This window comes from Cucumis sativus, chromosome 1 (assembly GCF_000004075.3).
Source record: "Cucumis sativus cultivar 9930 chromosome 1, Cucumber_9930_V3, whole genome shotgun sequence".
NCBI lineage: Eukaryota > Viridiplantae > Streptophyta > Magnoliopsida > Cucurbitales > Cucurbitaceae > Cucumis > Cucumis sativus.
Window position 1 is genome coordinate 26748919 of NC_026655.2, and position 20981 is coordinate 26769899.

Consider the following 20981-nt stretch of genomic DNA (forward strand, 5'->3'; position numbering starts at 1 on the left):
GTGAAGAAATATGGATTTATTAAGCAAAGTCAGCAGCGAAAAGAAATAATAACATAGGCATTACAAATTACAATACAATGGAAGAAATCTCCATCTCCAGCAGTATTAATAAAACATTCATGAGTGATGTTGAGGAGCCAAAAGGCCAATGGATTCATTGGAAATGTACTTGAAATTGATATTGCGAAACACAAAAAAGAGAAGAGAAAAGAAAATACCAAATATTGATAATAGAAGGAGGACTCCACTATCTCTAAATCTACTCAAGAAGAAGAAAAGAGAAGATGAAAAACAGCAAACCAATAACAGAAAATACAGTACCATAAATTATGCAAACAAAGAGAGTAAGATAACAGAAAGAACCAACAACTAAAGCTAATAACACCCAAAAGAAAAGAAGGGGTTTCTCCTACAGATAGAATTGCCCCATTAACAAAGGGATCCTCTCTCTCCTTTTTCGGTTTCTTAGCTTTCGTTGCGTTCTTGTTCGTGTTTGCTTGGTTTTGTCTCACTTGGCCATCATGATTTTTACGAATTCCTCGTAGTTAATCTGGCCATCGCCATCCACGTCAGCCTCACGAATCATCTCATCTACTTCTTCGTCAGTCAATTTCTCGCCGAGATTTGTCATCACGTGGCGGAGTTCAGCTGCAGAAATGAAACCATTTTGGTCCTTGTCAAACACACGGAAGGCTTCCTTCAGTTCCTCCTCTGAATCAGTGTCTTTCATCTTCCTAGCCATCAGATTCAGGAACTCTGGGAAGTCGATGGTTCCATTTCCGTCAGCATCCACTTCATTGATCATGTCTTGCAATTCAGCTTCAGTTGGATTTTGGCCAAGTGACCTCATCACAGTCCCAAGCTCCTTGGTGGTGATACAGCCTGCATCCCAATATAAAATCATCATAAATCATGGATATAGATCATAATTTCCTAAAAAGAGAAGCCAATATAAGGGGAAGAACAAAATCCTTAAAACATAGAAGAGAAAGTGGTCAATTGTAAGAAAATAAGAAATTGATTTTCTAGAGATTGGCGAGGATGAATCATACTAAAGTCAAAGCCCAAATAAAGGGAAAACCCATCAATCTGCTAGGAAAAAAAATAAAAGATTCTTATAGATCAAAATCCTGATACCGAACTTGTACAATTTAGAACAAAACCATACAGAAAATCATCATTCCTCTTTGCCAGAAATTCCTCATGCTATAAAAAGATGGAATCAAATGTATTATTTGCATTATTCAACAAACAGTTGGAATTCATTCTTGAAATAAACTATGGGCATTTATTTCTAGCCTACCAAGTCGTGCAGTCAAACCAGGACAAATCCATAAAACTTTCAACAGTTTCACCACCACCAACAACAACACAAGTTGCAAAATAAATCAACTCGTCATAGTCAACAAGGAAAAACAAACATTCGCTTCTTTCTCATTCCAGAAATCCAATTAACATAAAAACACATCTTAATTACCACGAAAAAAAAACTCGCGCATGCAAACCTAATAAGAAATCATAAACATCATCACCCATGCACCAGGCCAAATCATTTCACAAAAATACCCTTCCAAAACAATTAGTTACAAGATCGCTGTCCAAACAGAGCTCCAAAACAAAACGAATAAAGTCAACAAATCAAAAGAAAGCATAGATCAAAACAGATCCAATCCACATCACAAAATCCGCACAAAAACATCTAAATCAAAAGCTGAAAACATAAAATAGAAGCAACAAAACCCATCATAAGCACATAATAACAGCCTGAAAGTGAACCTAAACCCTAGATCAAAGGGGGGGGAAACAGCAGAAAAACAAAAAAAAACAGAGAGCCAGATCTGAAATGAAAAATAATAGGAAAAGAAAAAAAAAAAAAAAAAGAAGAGAGATCTGAGAAAAGATACCATCGCCGTCCTTGTCGAAGAGGCTGAAGGCCTCCTTGAACTCGGAGATCTGATCGTCGGTGAGCTGCTCGGCCATAGTCGGGGGAAGGGAAAAGTAGGAAGGAGAATGGAAAGGGGAGAGGGTTTTGAAAAAGTGGCGATGTGAAAAGAAAAGAAAGAAGAAGAAGAAAATTTATTTGTGTTTTCTACAAAATGGCGAAGGATGGATAGAAAAAACCGGAGAAAGTGTTAGTGAAAAACAATTGGAATGGGTCGCACGTGTCAGATTGGCACGCCGCCGAGAAACTCAACGCGCCAAATTGCCTCCTCACACGTGAGGGGTTGTTTTTCTTTTCTTTTTGGTATCTTCCCTGGATAACAATTCTCATCAATTTACTACAAATATCTCTCCCCCACCTTCTCTATCAATCTCTAACCTTTCTTACATTAAGTATATTTATATATATATATATATCAAAATACAAAATGAAAAATAATCAACAACAATAATTATTGAATGACAAAGTTGTTTCAAGTATTTTTAAAATATACTCAAATTTTATACGGTGTCAATCTTATTTATTAATAGATTTTCAGTTAATTTTTATCCATCTCATTTAATGTTGTATTTGATAAGTATGAATATGGAGGAATATTTATTAATTTAAATAATTTGTTTTTATGATTACTTTTAAAAATATCCATTGACTTCCGTATTTTATCAATAAATAATATATATTATTTATTTTAAAAATATTTATTGACTTTCCTATTCTATTAATAAATAATATGTATATTTATTTATATATACAGTTCACTTATAAAAAATGATAAAATAGATGAACTATTTACCTAAGTATAATGAGTTTTTGTTATATATATTATTTATTTATCATCAAAAGTACAATTAAAAAAAATGTTGACACTTTAAGCTTTGGGGATATATACATGTATTTATATATATTTTTTAATTGTATGAAGAAAAAAAATTAATCAAGATTTAATTATAATTTTTTATCATTAATTTTGAGTTTTGTGTCCGTCTAATAAGTCAAAACATTGTTGGAAGTAGTAAAAAATAATTGACTAGTTAGAAGTAAATTTAAACTATATATTTAATAATATCTTAAACTTTAGATTTTGTGTTTAGTATATCGTAAATTTTTAAAAATAATGAAGTGAATAATTGAATTTATGTTTGGAAAGTTCATGGATAGACACAATTATGAATTAATAATTGTATATTTGTATTTTATTTTTACTTACTGGAATGAAAAAAATATCACGTAACTTTTTTATATAAACAAAAAAGGAAAAGAGATAAATAAGAGTGAATGATAAATCACAAGCTTAAATAAAAGTAGATGTCGTGTATTTTATAACCGTTGCATTAAAATAAGTTTTTTACGCGTAGAAGTTGTGTATTAATAAATTTTAAATTAAATTTATATAAATTGAGAATCATAATTTTCAAGTAATATTTATAATTATAGGTAGAAGAATATTTAATTCCTTGACATATTATATACCCATGAATAAAGATGGATTCTATATAATTTTTTTTCTTCAAAAAAGTTGGATTCTATATTTTTTTATTTCATGTTGGGGTATATTTCTAGGCATAGAATAAACAAGTGGTTTTATTTACTTCATTTTAATTTAATAAATACTATCTTATAAAAAAAATTAAATACATCAATATTCTCTTGGAAATCACTAGTTTGGAGGAATATCATAGAAATTGGAATTTTTTGTATTATTATTAAAAAGTTACAAGTTTCATTGGTAAATCAACCCAATTAAATTATAAAACAAACTATTTAAGAAAACTTTAATTTTGTTTATAACTCCTCCTCACACTCTTAAATGCTTTTTTTTTATTTTTAAAATATGAAAAAAAAAAAAAAAAGCTCATAACACATTTTTTATATGGTAAATTTGACAAATATGACAATAATTTAATGATAATTTGCTTTTAAAATTTGTTATTTTTACAATTTAAAAAATGTAAGTGACATGAGCTCCATTATCATTAATTTTTTTAACATTTTAATCAAAAGAATTTAAAGAAAAAACCTATACTAATAATTTTAATTTTCAATTTAAGATGGAAAACTATTGATATATTGGGTTAAAAAAAACCCCTCAATTTCAAAAGTTTTGAAAAATGTTAAAAGATAGAATATTGTTATATGGATAGAAAGGATTTATACTTGATTTATATTAAATTTTATTGATTTTTTATAAAAAAAATATTAAAATGTAAACAAACAAAAATCTCGATCAACTTCATGTCAAAGAATCTTTGAACACATATTCAATAAGTACAATTTTAAATGATAAAACTGTAAAAATATTTACAAAATATTACGATCTATCTAAAATAAACTGCGATAAAATACTATATATGTCTATATTGTGTCGGGATGGATAGAGATAACAATTTATTGTGAGATATTTTGTGTATATATATATATATATATATATATATTTTTTAAATAATTTGATTTGTTTTACAAATTCAACACTTTTCTTCCTCAAATATAGATTAAAGAATTATATTATTTTACACAATTTTATTTAAAGATTTAATAAAAATAAATAAATAATAAACCATCATATGCCAAGGCATATCCATTCTCTTGATGTTGAAATTTAGAATAAAAAAACATTTTTAAAAAACTAGTTTTATCCAAATTTTAGTTATTTATATCTATATTTTTCTGAATAACTAAAAACAAATTAAATAAAATTAATTTGTCTTGAGTCAAATTTTGAAAATTTTAAGAACTTATTAGTTTAATAAATAGAAAAAAAACTATTTATAAAATAATAATAAAATTAATCTATTTTTGTATATTTCGTAAATAATTTCATGTTCTATTCAATAATTTGTGGTAGAATACTATCAATTTTTTTAATCTTAATTAACAATTATAAATTAATGTATAATATTAATTAATTTAATTTTTTTAATCTTAATTAACAATTATAAATTAATGTATGATATTAATTAATTTATAAATGTTTTTTTTTAAGGGCACTTTAAAGAGAGATTATTATTTATAACAAAAGAAAAACAGATTATTAAAAAGGATGTTAAAGGGATAATTTGAACATCTTACCAAATATAAAATATAAAGGAAGTTATTATTTTAAATGATAAAATTGTTTTAAAAGATATTTATAAATATATAATAAAATTTTACTGTCAATCAATGTTTATCACGGATATACAATGACATTTTACTATATTTGTAAATATTTAAATTTAAAAAGAGAACTATTTTAAATGACAAAAATTCGTGATAAACATATACAATAGTCTATATTGATCTATCGTGGTCAATCGCAAATAGACCGAATATTTTGAAAATATTATAGTTAATTTTGTTATATTTAAAATTAGCTTTTTCTACCCAACTTTCAAACATACACCGTAAAGTCTTTGTATATTTTAAAAAGTAATAAACAATGACTTTTAATAATGTGGTCGTCCCTTGAAAATATAGTGAAATATAATGAATAAATAGTCTAGGAATCTATGACAAAATCTTACATATATAAAATGATATGATCTAAAGCTTAGTTTAAAAACAATCTTGTAATTCAAACTTTATATATTTTATTATAAAGTTTGAAATTTACTCATAACAAGAAGCTTTAAAATGGACCCATAGGCCTTTACTTTATTTATTTTCCTTTTTTCCTATGCAATTAAAGAAACAAAGGCATGTGTATTTTTGTCTATGATGCATTGTGTCATGATTTTTCTATATGTATGTGTGTTGGAATTGTCATTGTACACCAATAGGAAACATCTAGAAAAAGTTCCACTCAAACAATGTTATGATGGGTATGACTTTTAGAATAGTAATATGATCGTTTATTCAACAATCTAAAGATATTATTCAAATTCATGACTTTCACTTTTAAGTCGTTTTTTTTTTTTTTCCAGTTTTATAAGAAATATTGAAAACAACCTAAAGAATTCACAAAAGGGTGGTTGGTTTATCACTAAGTTTAAGATGTGTGGTTGCATAGTAACTCTCACTTTGCAATTTTGTTTTATATCTCTGTCTATACAAATTTGCTATATAAAAGTGACGGTTCGTTTTCATACAAAATTTAAGTCTTTCCAATCATGTTTATATATATATATATATAAATAAAAGATGTAAATGAAATGGTTTTACAAAGTTTAAACTTAATTTATGTTTCAACAAATTTATAAGTTTTTTGTTAAGTTTAAAAGTATGGTAAAAGGAACACGAAAAAACGTATAAAAATAAATGATCATTGAACTAAAATGAAGCTATTTTAACGAACATATGATTAGACTAAAAATGCACATCACCACAATCCCACATCTCGATGTTTACACTCAAACATCTTTTACTATGCAATCATTCAACTAACTACGTAACTCTTGTGTATGATTTTATTACAATCTTATTTTTGTTAATATAACTTTGATTCAACTAAATAACCACTCATCATTCATTATATTTTCTTTTTCTTGTTATGAACGATACTTGTAAATTGAACAAAATATTCTATAAAAATTAAAAAACCGAACAAAATATTAAAATTAAAACCTTACAAAATCTTAGAACATTGTGTTTTTGTAACAGAAGAGCAAAATAATTATTTTATTTCCTAAATAGATAAAAGAAAAAAAAACAATGAACATGTGAAAATATTTACAAAATATAGTAGAATTTAAAATTATATCGCTATGTTTTTAAATATATATATATATATAATAAATAAAGAGTTTCTTAAAAAATATAACATACCGTAAAATATTTACAACTGTATAAAACAATTATGAAAACGGAAAAGTCTCACAAGCCCACAATGAAAATACAGAAAATGTTCCATTCATCATGTGATTAATTGACTTCATGCGCACAAGTAATTTTCCTCTAAACGATAGTGTATTACAGTCTAAAATGATCTACTATCACATTTAGGTCATGATACTTGTAATTTTTTAACAATAGAAAAATAATAATTTTCTTTTAAACGATCGTGTACTACAATCTAAACGAATGATCTATTATCACATTTAGGTCATGATACTTGTAATTTTTTAATGATGGAGAAAGAATAATCTTATTCTAAACGATCGTGTATTACCATCTAAACGAATTATCTACTATCAAATTTAGGTCATGATACTTGTAATTTTTTAACGACGAGGAAATAATAATATTTTTCTAAACAATTGTGTGCTATCGTCTAAACGAATGATCTACCATCACATTTAGGTCATAATACATGATCGTATAATTATTTTTAACGATGGACAAAATTTCAAATTTAAACAATTGTATTGACTATGGGAAACGATCGTCATGTCAAAATAATATTTAAATGATATTAATATTATTAAAATATGAAATTTAAACGAAAGAATAAATCCTTTATATGAAAAAGGAGAGAAAGAAATCTAAAAATGAATAAATGACACCGAACAAACGAAAAAAAAATGACGAAAAGATAAATGTGAAAATTATAAAAATATTTTTCTTCGATATTGTTATTCTTTTTTATTACTATCGTAAATATTTTGAGTTTTGGTTAAACTTTTTTTTTAGTTTTGGTAAATTTTCCTATTATTAAATGGGACGAAATAATCGGAAGAACTGAATTTTACAGAATTATAAGTTTTTAACAATTTGGGTGAATCAGTCAATCGGAAAACTGCCTCTGGGACCCCACGGAGCAAAATTTTGTTGCTCAGGGTCCTCTCGTTCTCTCTCTCTCTCCGCTCTTGATCCAAATCTTCATTCACTGTTCTTGTTTCTCCTTCTTCCCCAACCCTCCCACTTCCCCTACTTCAGCTTCGGTACGTCTTTCTTCACTTCAATTTTAAATCAGGGTTCCATTTTTCAATTTCTGCTTCTTTCTAATTTTGTTTTGATACCGTATTCATATACTTCTTGTTAATTTTATATCTGTCGTAATTCTGCTTAATTTCCATGTTTTTTCCTAGTCTTTTCTTGTAATTCTTTCGACAAATCTCAATCTGACGAGGGTTTGAACGCCTCGTTTGAGTGATGATTCTGTAACGAGGGAAATCTTCCTCTCGGTTATAGGAGACAACTCAAAAATAAATTCGGATTAGGTTGGGTCTCAATTCAATATATGTATTTTTGGGTTGATCCAATCCGACTCGAATTTCATATGTATTAATAAAACATTATGTATGCATTTCTTTTAGAATGGATGAATTTTTAATGTCTTTTTTAGAAATGTTTTCTTTTGTTTAAGTTTACAATAGATATCATGGATATTTGAGCATTTAAGTTTTATAAGATTTTAGTTTAAATTCATGTATTTTAGATTAATAAGAAAAAAAAAAAAAAAAAAGACCCAACAACCCAACCTGAATTTTGAGGGTTGGATTGGAGAGAAGACCCTGTTGGAACTGGGAGTCTTTTGAATTGCCAACTCAACCAACATGAATTTTCGGGTTGGTCCAAAGATTTCCCACAACTCAACCTAAGTACTACCTAAACTGTCTCCTTCGCTTGTGAGAGATAAAGTATGTGGGGATTGTACAGATGATACATCAAGAAGTTTGTCAGAAGAATTGGGGACAGTGATTGTACTCGTATTAATTCCTGGCTATCAAGTTGAAATCATGGGGTTATTAGGCTATTCAAGTTTAGTTGTGTTTATATAAGCCACATGAATGTGTTTGGGATTTTTCATTTTTTATTATTTATATTACATTTTTAGTCTATATGTTTCCATTTTTGTTCATAGTTTTCTTTTATTTATCAAGGCTTACCCAAGAGTCTTACCAATAATCAAATGTCACATATCCAATCTAGTAAGATGTATTTTTCAACCATAATTGTACTTAAAATCTGACCCTGTTAAGACATAAAGTCAATAGAATATTCTTTGCAATTATGTATTTATTTACCTTGATCTGACTTTTGCCAATATGGCATGATTTGGATTATTTTCCGTATGTAATAGTTCTCAATAGTACTATTCTAGTTCATTATAAAAACCATTTTCTTCTCTTGGCAGATGCACAAGCCGAGAGAACGTTATTAAAACCAACCCCTTACTGTAAACCTTTTCTGACCCCAACGGGTGTTCTTCAGTTAATATGATCTACAGTATGCTACAAGGGAGTTGGGTTATCTTTTACTACATTGGGGGATTTTTAGTACCCTCTAATTAAACAAACATTTTTTGAAGTACACAGAATCAAAACGATATATAGGTGAAAATATAGAGAAGAGTACAATGGAATTAAATCTGCTTTTCTCTTGAATTGTGATTGTCCATTATCCAATCGAGGAGTATATTCCTAGATTCCTTTGCAGACTAATTTGATGTGGCTTGCTTGGCTGGGCTAAAGTTTATACAACATCAATTCTTTTTTAGATTACGGGTTTATATATATATATATATATATATATTTTTTTTTTGGGGGGGGGGGGGGGTGTTTAACCTTTTATCGTTGATGCTATCTTCACCCTTACTTTTGTGTGTGTGTTTAATATATAATGAATGAAATCATCACCAGATATTTGTCGATTTTAAGGAAATATATTGATTTAAACTTAGACCCTATTTTCTAACCATTTGATTTCTTAAATTTGCGCTTGTTTCACACCAAAACTTTAGAATGGTTTTCATCATTCCTAAACAAACATGTGAATTCTTAGGCAATTTCCAACAGCAGGAACAAGTTTCCAAAATCTACTTTTCTTAGTTTTAGAAAATGGGCTTGATTTTGGAAACAAATTATGTGACAAGGAAACTCTAATGTACAAGTAGTTCTTTATAAGCTTAATCTCCAAAAACCGAACGGTTATCTAACAGGTTAGATCATTATGTGCTTTCCAAAAGTTGTATTGGGATGAATTGTTGTGGACAAATGTTTGATTTTGTCTTCAAAATTGATTTTCTTAACCAATGGGCATTTCATTGCAGAATTCATACATTTAGGAATAAGCCTGGGTTTTTTTTTTCAACTGTAGCAATTGAGAGAAGGATGTCATCTTTTGGTGAAGACACCCATTGGTGCCATCAATGCCACCATTCATTCTGGCTTGATGGAGAAGACATAGTTTGCCCTCATTGTTATGGTGGTTTCGTCGAAGAACTAAACGATGAACATGATGAAACAGTTCAAAATGACTTTAATCCAGGCATAGAAGAAGATCTTTCAACCCAGGTGCCTCCAATTTTCGAAGCTATGTTTGCATTAATGGGACGAAGAAGTCCTTATCCAAGATTTGGTCTTCTCGAAGCTGTTGATACTTTCACCAGAGAGAGAATGGCTGGAAGAAATCCTAACTTTGACGTCAGGAGAAGATCTGGTTCTGTTCCAGGGCAGAATTTGGATTTTTTCAACTCTTTTTGGTCATTCCATGATCACATGTCGGGTTCGACCTTTGCTAATGTCACTCCAGAAGGTAGATCAAGTCAGCATACGGGACTGGAAGAATTAGCCGCACAACTTTCCTTAAATGAACAAAGAGAACCAGTCCCAACTCCTGCTTCTCACTCTTGTATAGAAGCAATGCCCACAATCAAGATTAACCAAATGCACCTCGGCACCGACTCTCATTGTCCAGTCTGTAAAGAAAAATTTGAGCTCGAATCTGAAGCCAAAGCTTTGCCATGTAATCATATCTATCACAATGATTGCATTCTTCCTTGGCTGGTCCAACATAATACTTGCCCGGTTTGTCGACTCGAGCTGCCTCAGCAGGAAAGTGGACACAGTTGGGGAGGGAGTGGTGACAACAACAGTGAAGACCTAAATGAGAGAGAGATTACTCAACGAAACCTGAGAAGGAGGCATCCGATCCCAGATTTCTTTGCTCCTCGTCGAATTGTCACTCGTTTCAGCAGTGGGATTCATATAAATGGCCTATCTTCAGATCGAGATCACGATAACGAGATGGGTTACCCTGAATGACGACCTTTCCATTATGGTCTACAACTCTTCTCTACTTTAGAAGCTGCTGAGCATATGGGAAAGAAAGCTGTGTTCTACAACAAATGAGGTAATAAGAAATAAGAATCAGCTCTAGAGGAGTTGTAATATCTAGAGCTGTTTTTTTCTTCCACCTTTTTTTTCCCTTCCTTCTTTTGTGTAAAATGATATGAAAAAAAATCTCATATCTCCTACAATGACTTGTACTGGGAAAAAAGGGGCCCTAGAGATGAAATCAAATGTAATTATAGTTGATATGTCCCATGGATCAATTGAAGCCATTTGCCTTTTCTGATTTGTGAGCTTCAATGATGAGAAGAAGATTTGAAAAGGAGCAATAGATTTTATTGTGTTTATATAATGTTGTGCATTTTGGCATTTGTTATAATCCAAAGACATTAAATTTCCGTCTATACCCCCTTATTTCCACCCGTTCGACCTCGACACGAGGAAAGAATTTGCATCCGTTGGAAAAATTCATGAAACATAACATGTTAATTTGGTATTTATTTTTACTAATTCAAACATTTTCTTAATTCTTTGCATTTCTATAACTTCTCTTTGAGATCAATACTTTATCGATAAGATATTTTTCATGAAATTAGGTCTAGACATTTCCGACCCCAATAATACATACACTCACTTATTGCATCTAAGATTCTCACAAATGGGTTGAAATGATAATTGCTTGTTTCTAACTTATTTTTCTTATCGTTTGAAGTATTATAAATCTAACTCTTTTCTCTGTATGTTGGTCTATTTCACCATTCTATAGAGGCACAAAGATTCTTTAGGTGGGATAAAGGATGTTCTTTTCTTCCCACTTTTAATATACATTTACAAATATCAAATTTTAAATCAATACGTTCTTTATCTGCAAACATAGCTAAAAAAGAAAAAGAAAACATTGAAGTAGATTTCTGTTTTGGTTATTCTAAATTTACTTCTATTGGTGTATCAACAGTATATTTGATATATCAAATACAATGTATATTTTGTTAATAATATATCTGGTATATTTGTTATACAATTGATACAACTAAATTACCATTTGTATATCATATTTGATAGTTAATAAGTGTTTATACATTTGTTATTAAAAAATCGGTATACACTTAGTATAGCATAGAAGTTATACAACTGATGTATCAAATTTATCATTCACAAACCATATTTATTAGTTGAGAAGTGCTAGTTCATTTACTTTTATTTGTGAACTTCGTTTTAATCTTTAGTCATCTATTATAGAATGTTAACTTTCTAATAAATCACAATACTTATAATGGATCGATCTCTTATGTTATTGACCATTCTTCTATGAATATTGATAAACTACCAGTACAACTAATGTTACACTTGAAATTAAAATTTGAACAAATGTTATAAACGTATTTGAACAATTGTATTTTTAAGAAGTACTTGAAATAGATTTTAAGTTAACGTTGATATATAATATTAATATATCAACATTATACTTAAAAATTTATTAAGAAGAAACGTTAATATACTGCTTATGCACTAATTGTATATTTGATTACAATAGTTTTTTTTTACGAGCATTTCTACGATATTGATAAGAAGAATTGTTATGGATAGTAAAATAGCAAAAAAAAGAAAAAATAACTTAATTAAGTTATAGAGAGTTTGATGAATTTTACTATTTTTGTAAATAACTTTAATATTTTGCTATTTTTAAAAATGTATCTATAACAAATTCGAGTCAAATGCAACTTTATGACTTTTGCATCCAACAACAAAAGTCTCGATTAAAAAACGCCCATATTTGGCACATTTTGTTCGACACGATTGTTAAAAAAATAGACGGATCTAAAATCTAATAAACTCAACTCAAATCTGAACTCAAATAAATTAAAATTTTATGGATTAAGTTGGTTCGTGAGTTCACCTAAAATAACTCAAACCAATCCGAACCAATTAACTTTACAATGCCTGTATGTGTTTTACTTATGATAAAGTTAGGGTCACTTTGCTTAAAAATAACAAAATATAAAATGAAAAATTGAGTTCATACCCCCCCAACAATTTAAAAGCTAACAAGTCCACTCAATTGAAATACCCAAGATGGCCAAAATGTCTTTCATGTGTTAACTTCATACCTAAAATACATTGTATAGTAAAGCTAATCAGTCCTACCAAGTAGATGCAGATAAATACTTTTTTCTAGATTATGATAGAAGTGTTAAGAAGCAGCTGGTTTTATAGATATCAATGATAACTAGGTCTACAAAGATGATTCAATCATCCTCGAATAATACATCAGTTTCAAAATACCGTAGAAGATGATTATTAAACCCTATAAACTTATAATAATTTCAATTTTGTATTTAAAAATACTTTTCCTAGTCGTGCTTCTTTCCCTTTTAGTTTATGATTGGTCTAGTTGGTCGTTACTCGTTAGAGTTTGTTGTTTGATGTAAATGACAAAGTTAGTTCCCTAAGGCAATCATCAAATTGGCTATCAAAGGTGATTGTTTCTAAAATTGATCATTGAAAGTGGTCTTCATCGGGAGGTGTTTGTTGGAGACGAGTTGATAGTTAGAGTTGACGCACAAAGGTGTTCATAGGAGTATATTAGTGGTAGTCGTTGACAGTATTCAGAGTTGTCACGCCCCCACACGGAACATGTTTCTTCCTAGCATTTTCAAACGCAAATGCGACTTGGGCAACTCTAATGTCTTTGACAAGGAGCCAGAACGCCCAGTCTTAAACTTAAACTTTTATCGAAACTTAAATGCTTTGCTAGAATGCCTCGTATTTAAACTTAAGCTTCTACCTAAGCAAATTTGCTAACCCAACACTCCTAAATGGAATGCCAGAATGCTTGAATCTTAACCTTAAACTTGAGCTTTAACTTCTTAAAAAAAATATGCTTGGCAATAAGTAATAGTAACACCTTAAACTTTGGAATAACTTATCTATTTGTTCATTCCTTACAAACTTAATATAATTTACAAGACATATTTTTTAAAACTTAAAGTTGTTAAACTTAAACTCCAACGCCTTGTCCAACTTTTAATGCCAACACAACACAACCGCTTACCTTAACAATGCGACCTCCTTGCTTTGCTTACCTAGGGAAAGAAAACTTAAAACGTAAAAACGTTATGAGGTGAGTGACATTTTAGGAAAACCTTTGAGAAATACAAGTACATACGTAAATTCATTTTACAAGATCAAGTTCACAACGCTTCGTCATGCGTTAAAAGAACTATAATACCACATTAGCCCCTACTTATTCATTTCGCCAGGACATTGAACCACTCTCACACATAGACTATTGTGACGGTTTGTATCATCATCAGCATCCTTTAAAGATGTTTATGTTCAATTCCTAGTTGTGCAGGCAGTCAACTCAAATGTGAACCTTTCAACGCATTCGGCCACCTTCTTATCGCCATGCAGACCTCTCAAGGCATAGTTGCCTCGATCCTTATGTGCACATAATAGCTAGCTCATGATAGGAACAAAACTGATGGTCTATTTGCATAAAAGCATTTCATACAAGCATGATCAGATGAAATACTTTAACTTGGAAACATTTCAGCTTAGAAACATACTTTCAAAGAGTTATGCTTTTCTTTATAAACATAAACAAAAATGACTTCGAAAGAAAAACTTTAGAAATCTCCGTTCGTTCTCTTTTAGGAGAGTCACTCACAAAAGCTATATGTTTTCTCCTAACCCTTTTCTTAACCCTTCTTAAAGCTTCTTCTTCTTGTCCTCGCTTGGTGCTCTTTTTGGCAGAACTTCAACACTTAAAATTTCATTATCCTTCCTATGAACCCCTAATGCCTATTTATATAATCTTAAACTAGATTAGTCATCTTTAAAAACTCATCTTAACTTACCAACTACTAGTTAGTGTTTTACACGTGTAGGTTTAGTATCTTCTCTAAACATGCTTAATTTAAACTCAACATGTAAGAAGTTGACTAATCTAATTTAATGAACAATCCTTTCCTTGCCTAGCTCTTTCTCACTTAGATCAAAACACATTACTAAATTTCTCTTTCTCCGTTATCTTAACTTAGCATAATGCCTGCATACTTTCCTTCATTGTGTCGCCTTAATTACTAAAACATATGCTTTTTTCTCGCCTTACTAGAATATATACATGCCCCCTTTCTCGTCTTACTAGAACATATGCTTCTTTCCCAAAATGCGTCGTCTTATACTTAGTGATCACTTTAACTCCCTGTACTTTAGAACACGTAGTTTTTATACTTGGTAATTTTTACAGCTCATTTCTTCATATCCTCTCTTCACCAAGACACGGGTTTCACAAGAGTGGAGTCATTGAAAACATTTGAAGAAGTTTAAAAATAACAAACTCAACTCCACACAATGGATTGAGTTGGTAGTTTTTACAAACTAGACTAAACTCGCGCTGGTGAGCCAAACACATTGATAAATAAACTCTTAGTAAATTGAATTTTGAGTTTTTAATAATTGAGCTCTTTTTAATTCGTACAATTCATCTATATCACTATCATATATTGTGTTATATTGAGCTCTAGCCATAACCGTCAACCAAATCTTGCAGCCAGTCAACTTCAGTGACCACGTTTAACAACCCCACTACCACACGACCAACTTCGACAACCATTACTTTAAATAATTACTTCATAGTACTTTATAATTATCCATTATATAGAAATTTAACATTAATAAAAACATTTTTAGTACCTACCAAACTTGTATATAAAAACACTTTTGAAAGACATATGAGTGTTCTATTTTAAACTATTTTTATCAAAAAGTATTTAAATAAAAACCACTTTTTAAAACAATCTTTTATATATAAATTCAAACAAACCATAAATCTCCCGAACTATTTTCAAAAATAGCAAATCACGGTACAAAATATAGCAAAATTCATCAAACTATTTGATGCATTTTGCTATATAGTTTCATTTTCTATGTTATTTATAACCATTTTTCTTTCAAATATAACAAAATGAACCAAAATACTTATAAAATGTAGCAAAATAGTGTCATCTATGTACGATGAACTACAATACACAAAAATAGATTACAATACTAATTATCTTATCTATCATAAATAATTGTGATATTTTATTATTTTTGTAAATATTTTTAAAAATTTTATCATTTAGAATAAGGAAAATTGTAAAAAAATAGAATATTTTGTCATAATTTTGTCAATATTTTAAATTTTTAAAAAAACCCCAAATCTGCATTAAAAAAAATTTAATAATTATTTAGAATAATTGGATTTTATGCTATGATTTTATATATAGTTTGTAGAATAAAAGAATATATTAAAATCGGGGTATCTCTCCCTCTATATATATACGTACCCATACAAATTCTTACAAAATTTTCCCAGGTCCACATTTCAGTTAATTAGTACAATTTGGAATTATCAAAATCTCCTCCCTTTTTTTTTCTCTCTCCTCAAAACCCTAATTTCATCTGATTCAGCTTCAGCCTTGTGATACCTATCCCATTTCTCCTCACCTCACCATTATCGTTCATCCGTAAATTCCTCGATCTGCCGTATCTAATTTCCAACCTCAACGACGATTTCTCACTACCCTTGTTCAAGCTCCAAGGTTGCTCTCTCTTACTCTCTTTCTCTCTCTCACTTGCTGTAATGGAACAACTTTTCTTCCTTACTCCTCAACTATCTTGGACTTTCTCTCCTTCTTCTTCTTCTTCTTCTTCTTCTTCTTCTTCTGTTTTGGAGTTTACTTCAAACGTTAGGATGTTATCTTGGCCTTTTGATGAAGTTTAGCTACTCCGAAGTATCAATTGCCGTCGGTATCCTGTGGATTTTGTTGCTTTTTTTTACTCTATTATACTGATTCTTCAGTTGTTCTTTGGCCTTCTTGCATGATTTTGATTTTTCAGTTGATCTTTTGTGGTTTTGAGAAACTGGAGTTGAATGAAATTGAATGTTGCGCGTGAACTTCGAATGGACGGTGGAACTCTTTCTACTTTACTAGCTCTTTTCTTCTATATTGCGTCGTTTGTTATGATTTCTTTGTTACTTCTTGGATGTTCCGGCTTGGAATGAACTATGGAACTTTTCTTTTCCTGTACCGTAATGTTTGTTATGACTTATGTGTTACTTCTAGTATGTTTCGGTTTGTTTTTTCTTTTTCTCATTCTCTCTGCAATGTTACAATTGTACGAGAGCTTCGAGAGGTTGGTATGTGTGCCTCTTTCTATTATGTTTTTGCAAGAATTAGGCTCTCGTAACTCATATTGTAACTGCAATTACGTGTATACTTCTGCTATTTATATTGCTAGAGTTTGAAGAAGCATACTAGTTTGGCCTGCTTAATGCTTATGCAATGGTTGGCTGGGCTCCGCGATGTTATATTCGACAATGCTTCTTGAGTTCTGGACTTGGAAGAGCTTTTTAGGATATGTTTACGATTGGTAAGTTTTCTTGTTGAGTGTAGGATTGTTGCATTTAATTTTAGTGGAGTATTGATTTCTGTGTTGTAGTAGCTGGGGACTCGTCTCTTACTTAGGCGTTTGCCTGTTCTCAACTGTTCTGGAACCAAATCCTACTCTCTTTTAATTGGTAAACTGCTCTCCCCTGTATCAATGGATGCCGTGGAATTGCTCTTGGTGCTCACTGTCGTATTAGGGAGATAAAAGTTTGGTGGTTAGAGTTCATTGGAGCCTCTTATGGAACTTGTGGCTTGAAAGAAAATTGGGTGTTTGACGATGAAGAGAAATCTCTTCTGTTTGCTTTTTAAAAATATAATCGCAGTGTTTTAGGGAGGGAGGAGAAAACAAAGACAAGGCCTATTGATATAGTGTTCATTCGGACGTGGAGAGAGAACCATAGATAATCTCGACTATATCGATGACTACTTCCTTGCTTCATAATGAATTTTAAATTTAGAAACTCCATGTCATCTTGTGATTTGAACAGATGAGTTACTGGCTTTGGTAATATGTTAAGTGGAACAGTGAAGATTTGCTGCTCCTCAGAACATTGGTGCTTACTTTAGAATTTTCCAGGATTTTGTCTCCGTTTAAAAAAAAAATATTCCAGGAAAAAGTTTATCAGGTAAGATTATAAAAGTGGTGTCACAGCTTAACACTCATGAGAAGCTACAAAAAAAAGTTCAGAACACATTGCTTAGCCCCTCGATGTGTTGTCTTTGATCCAAAGAAGAGGAAACTTTGGATCATCTATTTCTACACTGTCTCTTTACTAAAAAAGCTTGGAACACTTTGTTTAGGATTTTTGACTTGGAGCTTTGTCTTCCTAGTAAGATTGATAGCTGGATGATTGAAGGACTCAACATTAGAGGTTATAGCCCAAAAGGAAACATCCTATGAAAATGTGCGACTCGATCCCTTTTGTGGTGCATTTGGAAAGAAAGGAATAGTAGAATTTTTGAAGATAGATATAATTCTTTTGATTCTTTTTGGACTGTGTTGCAACACACAGCTTCTTGGTGGAGTACGAATTACACTAAACACTTTTGTAATTATAGCCTTTCAATGATTTTCAACAACTGGAAGGCTATCATTTCTTAGTTCCTTAGCTTATTCCGGGGAGGGTCCTCTTGTCCCTTGCCTTTAGGTTGTTCTGTTTTGTTATATGAATATACTTGTTTCTTATAAAAAAAATGGAGGTAATCGAACGTAATTGAAGTATATTTTTAGCTGATTGTGTATTTACTTTGTTGTGAATTGTCCTGAATCCTGATACAGTTGAGTTTTAACAGTTACATGTAATGTAGACATTCTAGTTGCTTGAAGAATGATCAATTTAGTCATTTATCTGTTTAGATGAACTAAGCATCATTAGGTGGTAGATTACATTACAGAATCTGATGTTGTTTACTGCACATTTCAGAAGGAATTTTCTGCAGTGGAGAAATGTCTCCAGCATCAAAATCTAAATCGAAAGACAAGAAAGCCAGCAAAGAAGTACAGAAGCCTACACTGCCTATACCGAAGCCAATGGGGGCTGCTGCTGCTGCAGGTAGTAGCAATGTTCCAGCTAGTGCGTATAATCCTCTTTCAGGAACATTCCATGCACTTGAATCAACAGTATCTGTTTCTTCACCTCTTCATTCAAATGGTCGATTCAAGAATATAGACGACACGGATGCTCAATCTGGGGTTCTACTTTCTTCAGTGGCAGAGTGTGATACCATTTCTAATAATGGTAGCTGGTCTGGTGAGTCAGAAGACCATAAAGACCGAAAGTCTAACCCCACTGTCCGGCAAGAAACAATCCCAGGGGCAGACATTGACAAACGAGAAAAAATCCGTCAAAAGAATGAGAAGAAGCATCAGCGTCAGAAAGAGAGACGTGCTCAGGAATTGCATGAACGGTGTAGTGGCTACCTTATGTCCAGAAAGCTTGAAGCTCTTGCTCAGCAATTAGTAGCAATGGGCTTCTCACAAGATCGAGCGACTGTAGCTCTCATGCTAAACGAAGGAAAAATAGAGGATTCAGTTTCTTGGCTTTTCGAAGGTGGCGAAGAAACAAATGATTCAGCTGATCAAAATCTTGGCGGGCAAAATTTAAAACTAGACATATCAGAAGAACTTGCTCGTATAGCAGATTTGGAAGCACAGTATAAATGTACAAAACAAGAAGTTGAGAGAGCTGTTGTCGCTTCTGAAGGTGATCTCGAGAAGGCAGCCGAATCCTTGAGAGAATTGAAGCTCGATCCACCTGCTGCACCTCCAAAGCCGGAAGAAACTGGTGATCCTCCAACGACTTTAAGCAGTAAGTTTCCTGGTAATAATACTAATCAAGCTTCATTAAGAACACAAGCTAACCCGAATCCACCTTCAATACAACAAAGAAAAGAAGAAAAAGATTTTAATTACACAAAAGGAGCAATCACAGCCGGTATGTCTATAGAGTCTCTTGGCAAGAATATACCGCAGCCTCTAAGGAGAAATCCGCAAAAGATGGAATGGGGAAGTTATGAACAAATCACAACAGCTGAGAAAAGGTGGCCAAGTACAGGAACAAGCCCCATTTCCTTCTCTTTAGCATCAGCACAGTCACAGTTATCATCTCCACCGATCAAGAACGAAGCTCGTTATTTAACGATGGGAGCCGAGTTTAATAGTCTTCAATCTGGTTCAGTGAGAGAACCAAATTCAGTAGTACAGAGTCGGAACCTATCGGTGCATGCTAAACCATCTTCTGTTAGTACTATAAGTTCTTCGCCTCCTGCTAGTTGGTATTCTAGTAATGGCCTTGGAACCATGCCATCGTCTACTGGGTTTTTGCCGCAGATCCGTGGCTCGAGAAGTTTCAAGCCTAGTGAGATGACATTGAATCAGATGTATCCTCAAGTTCAATATCAGCAGCAGCAACAACATTTTGTCTCTGGTAACAGCCGAGGGGACTTCCTTGATGCCAACCACACCAATGCTTCATGGAGCAGAACAGGTGGATCGTCGTCCATAGCGCCAGCCTCCTCGCTCGGCCTATTTTCAGGGGCAAGTTCAACCCAGTCAGGGTCATCATCACCTGTAGATTGGAACACGGGTAGTTCGATGCCGCATTTAAACTACTCCGACATAGACTGGTCTGTGGATAAAGGTCTAACCTCAGTTCGACCTGGTGGGTTGTTGCAGGGGTTAAATTCGTATATGCAGAAGAACCCCCACCTTTACGAATCGAATACTTCCCGTTTGGTGGACGCTCAGCCATTTGTTCCATCAATGCCGTCTAATATCAATAGAGTTCCAATGGGTGGATCGCAAAATGGAGGCGTTATGGGTACTGAAACATCAGCTAATGGTTCTAGAGAATGGACTTCTCCCTTTGAAGGGAAGGATATTTTCAGTTATCCTAGACAGTTTGTTTTCTCTCCTCCATAAGAGGAGACGAAAATTTGTGACAATAAATGAAAATTAAAAGAAGAAAGAAAGAAAAGTGAGTTTGAATGATTGTTTTTTCCTTTTTTTTTTATTTCTTGCTGGCTTATACTGTTCTTTTAAGATTCATGTCAAATGCTTTTTTTTGTCGATTTAAATATCGTTTCTATTTTTATGCAATTTCTTTGAACCGGAGAGAGGAGACTTAGAATACATTATTTACAAAAATGACCTTACCTCGTGCTCGAAACAAAGAA

The 20981-nt window shown here is 31.6% G+C and overlaps 3 protein-coding genes across 8 annotated transcripts; 2 read left to right on the forward strand and 1 right to left on the reverse strand.

Annotated features, from left to right (window-relative positions):
- Positions 1–105: 105 nt before the first annotated feature.
- Positions 106–2147, reverse strand: LOC101203816 (calmodulin-7). The gene is made up of 2 exons (XM_004144051.3): positions 1905–2147; positions 106–882 (listed from the first exon to the last, which is right to left on the reverse strand). The coding sequence occupies exons 1-2, from the start codon at positions 1978–1980 to the stop codon at positions 509–511; spliced, it is 450 nt and encodes a 149-aa protein (XP_004144099.1). The 5' UTR covers positions 1981–2147; the 3' UTR covers positions 106–508.
- A 5411-nt stretch (positions 2148–7558) lies between these two features.
- On the forward strand, positions 7559–11240 carry LOC101203571 (E3 ubiquitin-protein ligase RZF1). 3 transcript variants are annotated; one of them, XM_031880191.1, is made up of 3 exons: positions 7559–7737; positions 8934–9132; positions 9849–11240. In XM_031880191.1, exon 3 carries the CDS (start codon positions 9910–9912, stop codon positions 10840–10842), a length of 933 nt encoding a protein of 310 aa, XP_031736051.1. In that variant the 5' UTR covers positions 7559–7737; positions 8934–9132; positions 9849–9909; the 3' UTR covers positions 10843–11240. The 3 variants fall into 3 exon arrangements, with proteins under 3 accessions (XP_031736051.1, XP_004144098.1, XP_011660068.1); XM_004144050.3 differs by lacking the exon at positions 8934–9132 and having other exon boundaries at positions 7560–7737; positions 9896–11240; XM_011661766.2 differs by lacking the exon at positions 8934–9132 and having other exon boundaries at positions 7561–7737.
- A 4976-nt stretch (positions 11241–16216) lies between these two features.
- Positions 16217–20882, forward strand: LOC101220689. Of its 4 annotated transcripts, XM_004144035.3 has the most exons (3): positions 16217–16457; positions 17158–17289; positions 18731–20882. In XM_004144035.3, the coding sequence occupies exons 2-3, from the start codon at positions 17277–17279 to the stop codon at positions 20725–20727; spliced, it is 2010 nt and encodes a 669-aa protein (XP_004144083.1). In that variant the 5' UTR covers positions 16217–16457; positions 17158–17276; the 3' UTR covers positions 20728–20882. The 4 variants fall into 4 exon arrangements, with proteins under 4 accessions (XP_004144083.1, XP_031736385.1, XP_004144084.1 ...); XM_031880525.1 differs by lacking the exon at positions 17158–17289 and having other exon boundaries at positions 18724–20882; XM_004144036.3 differs by lacking the exon at positions 17158–17289.
- The last annotated feature ends 99 nt before the right edge of the window (positions 20883–20981 follow it).